At 39.2% G+C, this 8,810-nt stretch overlaps 1 protein-coding gene across 1 annotated transcript; it reads right to left on the bottom strand.

Annotated features, from left to right (window-relative positions):
- Positions 1 to 529: 529 nt before the first annotated feature.
- Positions 530 to 8,161, bottom strand: LOC119724373. Its single transcript, XM_038195436.1, has 7 exons — positions 7,848 to 8,161; positions 6,736 to 6,910; positions 6,235 to 6,328; positions 3,968 to 4,213; positions 3,228 to 3,329; positions 1,350 to 1,592; positions 530 to 546 (listed from the first exon to the last, which is right to left on the bottom strand). Exons 1-7 carry the CDS (start codon positions 8,120 to 8,122, stop codon positions 530 to 532), a joined length of 1,152 nt encoding a protein of 383 aa, XP_038051364.1. The 5' UTR covers positions 8,123 to 8,161.
- Positions 8,162 to 8,810: the final 649 nt, after the last annotated feature.

The raw sequence follows: 8,810 nt of genomic DNA, 5'->3' as shown, positions 1-8,810 counted from the left end.
TGGAAACTCAATCTTTACAGTCTCAAGAAATTCCTTGATGAGAGATTCTGACTGAGCTTCAGATAGGAGTAACATCGAAATTCTATGCAAGGACTTGTTCAGTTTATTTTGCTTCAAGAGTTCTGCCATTAATCTCAGAATCTCCTGGGCGGCATTTGTTTTCAGCCCACAGCAAAACCGCAAAACGTATTCCAAGCTTTCCACATCACCTTGGAATATTCGAGACAAGTATCGGTCAAAGGCTTTTCTGTCGGTCTCAAACAAATCTACCAGATATACCGCCGCACTATACTCTTGGAAAGTCTTGTGCAGGAACGAAAAGTAAGATCCTGTTCTAAGACTTTGAAAGGACAACAACCCAACATCATTACTAGCCTCAAACATTTCTAGGTCCTTCGGATCAATTTCATCTTTCATGAAATGAAGTTTCTCCCCATTTGGGTCTAACAAACCTTTAAGAGCTTCCCGACCCAGTTGGGAAACATGTGTCTCGGTGTCAGAAAATTGTTTGTCTGTTTTCTTAATGGCCTTATGCTGGAAAAGCAGCTGCATGTTGTCCCCAAAAAGGCTTGTTATTTGATTAGGCAGTTCCCGATTATATGCCCATGTGTCGCACAACAGCCACAGAAATAACGGTATCCTCGCCAAACTACGAAGCGTTTCAGATCCATTCACCTTTTCAAGAAAGCTGTTTTGATTATTTGGTTCAAAATTTGCCAAGTATTTCCTCACGTATTTTTCCCTGTCTTTCTCGTCAAAACCTTCCGAGATAATTCTTGTGTAGTGTGCATGCATATTCAGCAACTCACTTGCCGTCTTCTGTCGGCTTGTGACTACGACCTTGCACGACTTGAGTGACTTGAACGATAGTACATCGTTCAAGTCAATTCCGTTCTTGCATTGTGCATCCTTTACTCTTTGCAGAGAAACCTCATCTGCGCCATCCAAAAGAATTAATACGCGGTGTGGGTTCTCATGTATGTATTTTTCTAAGTCTTTAAATTTCTCCTTCAGTTTCCTGTCGTTGAGAAGTTGAGAGAAAATGGCGTCGACGATGTCAAATTTCTCACCCATTTGATTGACCTCGACCACAAAGACAAGCTTGTACCTTCCCAGAACCGATGTGGGCTCAGGATGTTCTTGGTTTTCAGTTTGATCCCCCGTTTTCATATCAGCCCAATCGTATGCAATCCTTTTAAGGAGTGTGGTTTTTCCGTAACCCGCCTCAGCTTTGATTAATACTCGATTTGATTTGAGCTTAAGCATGTCTGTATACGAATCAAGGGGAATTTTCTGAAAATGAAACCCTTTGTCCATATCAGGTTGTGATTTGGGTGGAACATGAGTACTTCTTATCGAAGCTTTCGGATACTCCGCTTGACTGCCAGTTTCCGCCTGCAAATGTGCCTCCGATGAGGAGACAGGAGATGGCACGTTCGTCTCTTGCAGTAGCTGAAGGTTGATGCAGATGTCATCTATGTCTCTAGCCATGTGCTTCTCTTTGGGATGTGTCGTCACTTTCATCGTCCCTAGGTAATGCGCTGCTAGTTCTCTTGCACACTCTTCAACATCAAAATAAGTCCCTGCAGTATCTGTGCAGAAAACAAAGTCATTTGGGGGAACAATCAAATAACCTATCAGCGTATATCTAAAGACATTGATCTGTAAGTTTTTAAAATACGGGCCCAATTCCTTTGCATTACTAAAAGACACGCTAAAAAAGACAACCTCCATCATTACCACAGACTGTAAGCAGTAATTACAGCAAACAAGGTATGCTAACCTCAGAATGAAAATGCTTAGATCAGTGACGTTACACAAATGCGAACCTCCATGTGCTTAGAATCGTAGTCAAATTTACTCCATGAAAATTACTTAATAAGAACAATAATAATGTGGAGCTTATGTAGCGCTTTATACCAAAATTCTCAAAGCACTTCACGTTATTACCCCTGTTCATTAGACCATGGTATCAGTTTTTGCAGAAGCTCGAGATCAGCACATTCTGGTCTACACCTCCACAGGGGGATTTACCCGATGTTTCCCAATACCCAAGTTCCCCAGTGCCTATATGTTCCCCCAAAAAACCGTTTTGTTCCCCAAAATCCTTAGGGTTAGGGTTAGGGTAAGGGTTAGGGCTATAATTAGGGTTAAGGTTGAGGAACATAGGTATTAGGGAACATAGGTATGCACCCTTCACATGTACCCATTTATGCTTCTGGGAGGAAAGCTCCCACAAGTGTCTTACACAAAACACAAGCACCGTGGTCCTCGTCAGGTTTCGAACCCACGTACCACGGCACGACAGCCGAACACCGTAACCATTTGATACGGCACTTCATACGATGCGCACTAATGCGCTAACATCTTTAGCGCATTTTTTTCCTACTAACTAGTTTAGCAACGCACCAAAATCGGCCCCTGAATTTTCCTAGTACGCACATTACTATGAAAGTCAAAAGGTTGTTGACATACGGTATAATTTATACTTTGCCTTAAAGGCCAAGTAATATATCTTTAATGCAATCCTTCACAAGGCTCATTGTGTCCCATTTAGCCTGATTTTGTTTAATACATGTATTCGGCCATTTTCAGGCTATTTGGTTCCTTCTTGTTTGTTTGTTTGTTTTTTGTTTTTTTGCTAAATGCGAATGTTTGTATTCATCAGCAAAAGCGTAATGTCACTTCAGGGAAAAAACTCGATGTTACAGCTATTTCAGCACCAAAAGTCGTAAATTTTCTTCTTTTGTTTTTCTTTTCCCATCTTTTTTTGTGATTCATTATTGTTTCATTAAATAACAGTAAGGGAATGAGCAATCTTCTCTTAAATTACATCACAGGAAGAAGTGCACTTTAATTAAATTGACCGCAAAAGGGATCTCAAGTAGTATCGTACATTTAGGAGAAGTAGAATGTTACACAAAATGTGTTCCCGTAAAATTCATGGCATGGGCCCCTTAAATCTGGTGGGTGATTTGTATCGTCTGTCGGCAGTTGCAACTTTATGAAGAGAAATTATGCACCGCAGCCCTTACCTGGATAATTCAGTTTCGTTGAGTTGAATTTTTTTCACAAAATAAGTATGACCTGTAAGTAGTCTAACAAAGCTTTTGATAGGTTATCCATTACTGTATTACTCAAGGTTGACTTCAAAGGTGAAAGAGTGATGTATAGTAACTAAACTTGAAGAAAGGGTGCATTGCCCTTTTCGGTTGATTAGCTTTTACCTTGTACTTGCGGTGCCAAGTCAGCTCGGCCCGCCTCTCTCAGAGCGTCACTCATCTTCTCAGTTGTGTCTGCGGGGTTGTCCTGCTTCTTCCACCAGGTATCTAACAGGGATAAGAAAAATGGTGGCTGAATCCCATTCAGATACGCTCTTTCTTATAGACTGACAATACCCGTAAATATGTGTGTACACGGGTTGAATGTTTCCGTATTGGTTCATTTCCAATCAGTGTTTTGTTGGAAATAAATTGTAAGTTTTGGTGACTAATATAGTTTGTTGATCCGTGGATGGGAAGGATTGTTTGGACATTAGGAAATTAGGTCAATTCCTTTGGGTGGGCGGGAATGCGTTATGGTCTTATTTCAGACTCATCGGCCGCATTGGATCCGGGAACCGGGGGTAGTCCATAGTTCGGTGTGTGACCGTTGGGTGGGGAGTGACCAAAAATAAGTAGATGAATAGTAATAATGGTAGTTGGACTCATAGTTAAGCTGACTGAATTTTGTTTGTCCATTCCAAATTCATGGCATGGGTCCCTTACATTTCGTGTGTGTTCTGTTTTTTTTGTCAGCAGTTGCAACATTATGAAGAGAAGGTATGCACAACATTAAACATCCAGAGAATTGAGTGTCCGTGAGTTGATATTGCAATCACAAAAGAGGCATGAACTTGCAGTAGCCTAACAAAGCTAAAACTTGTCCAAGAAAGAGTACATTCACCTTTTTTGATAAGCTTTTATACCTTGTACTTGTGATGCCAAGTCAGCACGGCCCACAGCTTTCAGAGCGACTCTCAGCTTTTCAGGGGCGTCTGCGGGGATGTCCTGCTTCTTCAACCAAGCATCTAACATCTGGAAGATTTGTTCATGTAAGTTTCCCCTGTCGTTGTCTTGGAAGGCGAAGATTTCTCCTTCATCGAAACTCAATTTTCGGGCGAGCGGCTTCCATGAGTGTCCAAGCTTGTGTGATAACTTGGAGAAGTATTCTCCTGGAATGCATAGTCATATAACACAGTTTGTATCAATCATCTCAGGCTGGCACGCTCTAGAGGCTTCAAACAAATGTTAGCAACTATTAACTCAGCGGCGAAGTTAAACAAGATCAGAGTCTCATCGTATTGACTGCCTGATCAAAACATTAGTTGGACTTACAGCAAATACACATGTAAAATGTAGTCTGGTGCTCATCATTTTAATGGATATAATGCCCTTTTTTAGGCATATAAATTAAATAGTGGTGCGGCATAGGGACAGAATTGTGCATTTTGTGATAAAAGCACGAAACTTAGCATTTGAGGTCTTCATACCATGACAAAAAAATAAGATATGGAGACATTTCATATCTAACCCCTGATGACCTTTGAATATTCAATTTATATCTATTGTTCTTGAAAACATTACTTTCCTAAGGCCTGCGTCTATGTACAGTCTTAATACAATGTAAATAACGACCAAATGCAAAAACCCTTTAAACCCCAATTTTTCAAGGCCCAAGTCATGAAGTTAGGTTCCTCATGCTTTGAAAAGAATTTCATATGTAGGGAATCTCATATCTGACCTCTGATGGCCTTCAAGGGGTCAATGAGCTTTGCGTTTCCTATTTATAGATAATAAGAGGATTTACTGTTTAAAACACCACTTTTTTCCCATATCTATATTATGGGTATTCTTGCCATGATATATATATATATTCTTTCATATTTGACCTCTAAAGGACTTTTGCGAGGTCAATAAACTTTGTGTACTCTGATTGCCGTTATTCATCATGTTTAATATTCCAAATGCCATTTTTTTCATGACTGAAGTCTATTCAGAGCAAAAGGAAGTAATTTTTAACATTTATTCTACAACATGTCATGAAGTCAGACCCCAAATATATATTTTTTTTTTGCATGACCTTTGATCTTAATTTTCCTTTTTATAAGGGGAGACGCAAACGCAAAGGAATATAAGCGGTAACCATCGGACAAGCATCACTCTCTATCCATTGGGGGACCATTGGGCTTGGTAAACAGGTTAAAAAGGTGGCTATTCAAGTCCATCTGGATACAGCAGGGTGAAATATGTACGCAAGAGTGAATATTGCTTATAAATACATTGTCCATTACAAAACATACCCACAGATTTCTATTCCAATCTCATTATATTGCGTCCGCCAATAAAACAAGGAGAAACGAGGTCAGAGGTCACCTCGAAATTGTTTTGGGATCTGAATTCATAACATGATTGTATACTTATAGGTGCAATACCATTCTTTGGCACTGTTGAGGATTGGGTCACAAAATCATGGCGTTTTGACGAATAAAAATTATAAATAACGGTTACTAAGATATACAAAGTTCATTGACCTCTTCAAAGTTATCACTACGCCAAATATGATGTCCCCACATTTGACAATCCTTTTCATGGCATAAAGAGTCAAGCTTTAAACATGGGTCATGAAAAAGTAGCATTTACAATTGTGTTCATCTTATCAAGGCTATTGTTTTACAAAGGTCATGACCTCTCATAAAGTCACCAAAGGTTGAATATGAAATGATCCATATATGAATATTCTCTTTAAAGCATGAACACCTTTCATTCAGACATGAAACGTGTAAAAAATGTGGGGTTAAAAGAATAAATCTTACAAATGGCTATAAACAGGTTTACAAAGGTCATTGACCTCTCATAGGTTACTAGAGGTCAGATATGAATTGTTCCCACATCTGATCATTATTTCCATTGTACGAAGACCTATGACATACACTTTGGTGAACAAACAGTATGAATAGGGTATGAAAAGTATGAAAAGTTCATTGACCTCTGAAGGTCACCAGAGGTCAAATATGAAATGCCTCTATATCTGAAAAAAATAATTTATGGCATTAAGAACCAACATGCAAAGTTTCAGGTTTTTATCACAACTTGCACAATCCTTTAGCATATTGGGACTATGCCGCACCACTAAAAGTACACTAGTTCTCTTAAATGATTTGGAGACACCCTCATCATGCCCTGATATAGTTACCTAATGGTCCACCGCCCAGCAAGCCGCCTGTGCGAAGCTTGATGTTCTGGTCTTGTTGTATCCCATGGTCGCGAATGGAGAGAAGGTCACAAAGCTGCAAACCAATTATAATTTTAATGAAATTTTAAGACATTTCTGGAGAAAAAAAGAACGTGGCAACCTGCTTACTCGTTCGATTGACATGATTATATCCAAATGGGTTTTTTTTTTGTACGGGAGGGGTCTTTTACAAGTTCTTGCAAGAAGTTTACCAATACTTGTTTTGTTTTACAAATTCCTGTTACAATTATTACGTATTAAACGTTAGGGGCAAAAATACACTCTAGGAAAATACATTACATTTTTATCACGCCTTCTTTTCTCAGTTTACAACTAGAAAAATGCAATTTTAAACAAGTCGAAGAAATTAAACTAGAATTTGCATTGTACGCTCAGATAAAATAAAGTTTAAAATGTGACATGGATTAATATTTCTTGTCAGTGTAATAAAAGAAGCAGCACCTGAAAGTTTCTCCCGATGTAAAGGTGTTGATCTTGGGGCTGGATACCACTCTCAGCTTGAATGTGTGCCTTTAAAGCTGATACGGATGTCTCTGGATCCAGCTGCAGGCATAATGTCTTTGGTACGAGGAGACCTTGGACAAAAATCTGCAATTTATGTCTCACTCCAACGGGCCTGCAATTTAGAAACACAATAAAAACCTCCTGCAACCAAACTCAGACAATAAGTATTTTTAGCTAACTTTTGTTTTAGTTGGTATTCCATTTTTCCTTCCACGTTTTGTGTAAAAGGAAACGATGTCAGATATTCACCTCCCAAGGCTCCAATAACAAAGGTTGTTTATTCATGTATGACATGACATGGACGGGGTTGAGGGATAAAGATTAATTCACAAGAATTCTGAACAACATAATCCGAGTACCCATGTGCTGGAATTTACTACCTTACGGAGACATGAACACAATAGGGAACAAAAGATTGTATACGTCTCCAGGAGAACATTTCTATAGATGAATACGTCTCCACAAGAATTTCACGAAATAGATATATGGATTTTACTCAAAAACTAGGAATTTCCAAGGTAGGTTGATCCGTCGCAAATGGAAGAGTTTTAGAAAAGGGATATTTAGTCCAAATTTCAGCCCAGGAAATTAATTCTGGTTAAAATAAGAGCATTTTGAAACTTTAATTTCAAACTCGAAAACTTTACTACACGAGAACAAAGAAATGTCTCCACAGGAATACAAATTCCAGAATGGGTGTGTTTGTTTGTTTGTGTGTGTGGGTGTGTGTGTTTTTTTTTTTTTTTTTTTAGTGCATTTAAACTTGCAGTTGGTTTATACACGGATTGAAACTGTTTGGAACTGGTAAACCAAACACATTTTGAAATGAAGATATAAATGAAGAAGCGAAGACCTTTTTATTAATAATGGATTGATGAACATTGCAGTTAAGAATGTTTGGTTGGTTTATGCTCTATATCAAGCTGAAAACCACAACTGTTGGTACGACAAAGAAATAAGAAAACTACAATCCCGCAGGCCTGATATATGATGGGGATTTCGGGAAAATTTGGTCCATTGAGATGTCGAGAGCAATTTCTTCGTTATACCTATTCACTTCAGGATTGCTGGTTGTTTCGTTTGTGTTCGGAGTTGTGCTGTGTCCTGAGTCAGTTATTGACGCCTCTTTCAGTGGCAGGACGGATGCTCCCTCTTCATCAGGATGGAGTCTTGGCGAGGCTTTGACTGGAAAGGCGGCCATGAATGCCGCCTTACGACTTGGCTTAACCCTCCTCTTCGTGCTGACGAGTTTGCTGAGTGAGTGGTTGTACTCCTCGGCCGTGATCCTAGCTCCACCCCGCTGACCAAGTCTGTCTCGCTGCATCTTTGTGATTGAAGTCAGACGTCAGACAATGATACTCAACCAATCTAGCAAAACAATGAAACATTTTATAAATATTAAGTGATTCTAATATCTATTATTAACCCGTAATGTAGGTAACCATAATTTTGAAATACTTGAATTCCTCAAACATTTCGGCACTCTGAATGAAGTAGCTGAAAAGGGTGATGGATATAATTGGGCGATAAAGAGATAACTATTGAAGTCAGGATGTTATACTGCCATGCATTTACCATTAACGAGATACATTTTCATAACGTGGCTTGTTCACTGCATAGTGCATATTCACTCCCACGGGTAACTTGCCCCCACCAACTCAATCTCCTCGTCAACTTTTCCCCTAGCAATGTCGCTCCTAGCCAACTTGCTCCCGGACCAACTTGCCCGCTCACAAATTCTCCCTTAACAACACGATTCTAATTGTGCAGGACTAAATAGCATAGCCTTACAAAATAAACGATATCTCTGGTTTACATCAATGACTTTTCTTGAAATTCGCAACAACTATAAACAAATCTATTGAGCAAATCAGAGACTTCTCCATGCACAATGTTTGTTGGGACACGCTGTATTTAAAGTACGCTTTATAATAGGCCTAGGTCTGATTGGAACAGGGCAATGCTGTACTGAACGCACAAATTCACGTGTAAATCTTTTCACACAAAAGTTA

Source organism: Patiria miniata, unplaced genomic scaffold (genome assembly GCF_015706575.1).
Source record: "Patiria miniata isolate m_02_andy unplaced genomic scaffold, ASM1570657v1 HiC_scaffold_1, whole genome shotgun sequence".
Taxonomy (NCBI): domain Eukaryota; kingdom Metazoa; phylum Echinodermata; class Asteroidea; order Valvatida; family Asterinidae; genus Patiria; species Patiria miniata.
Note: the sequence above shows the minus strand (reverse complement) of the source record. Positions and strands in the feature narration are given on the sequence as shown.

Bases quoted from the DNA above. Each gene is read 5' to 3' on its own strand.
- LOC119724373 (XM_038195436.1), bottom strand. From the start codon at position 8,122: ATGCAGCGAGACAGACTTGGTCAGCGGGGTGGAGCTAGGATCACGGCC. The intron at 6,911-7,847 runs GTATAACGAAGA...TCTAAATTGCAG, and splicing joins AGCAATCCTGAAGTGAATAG to GCCCGTTGGAGTGAGACATA. The intron at 6,329-6,735 runs GTGCTGCTTCTT...ATTGGTTTGCAG, and splicing joins ACATCGGGAGAAACTTTCAG to CTTTGTGACCTTCTCTCCAT.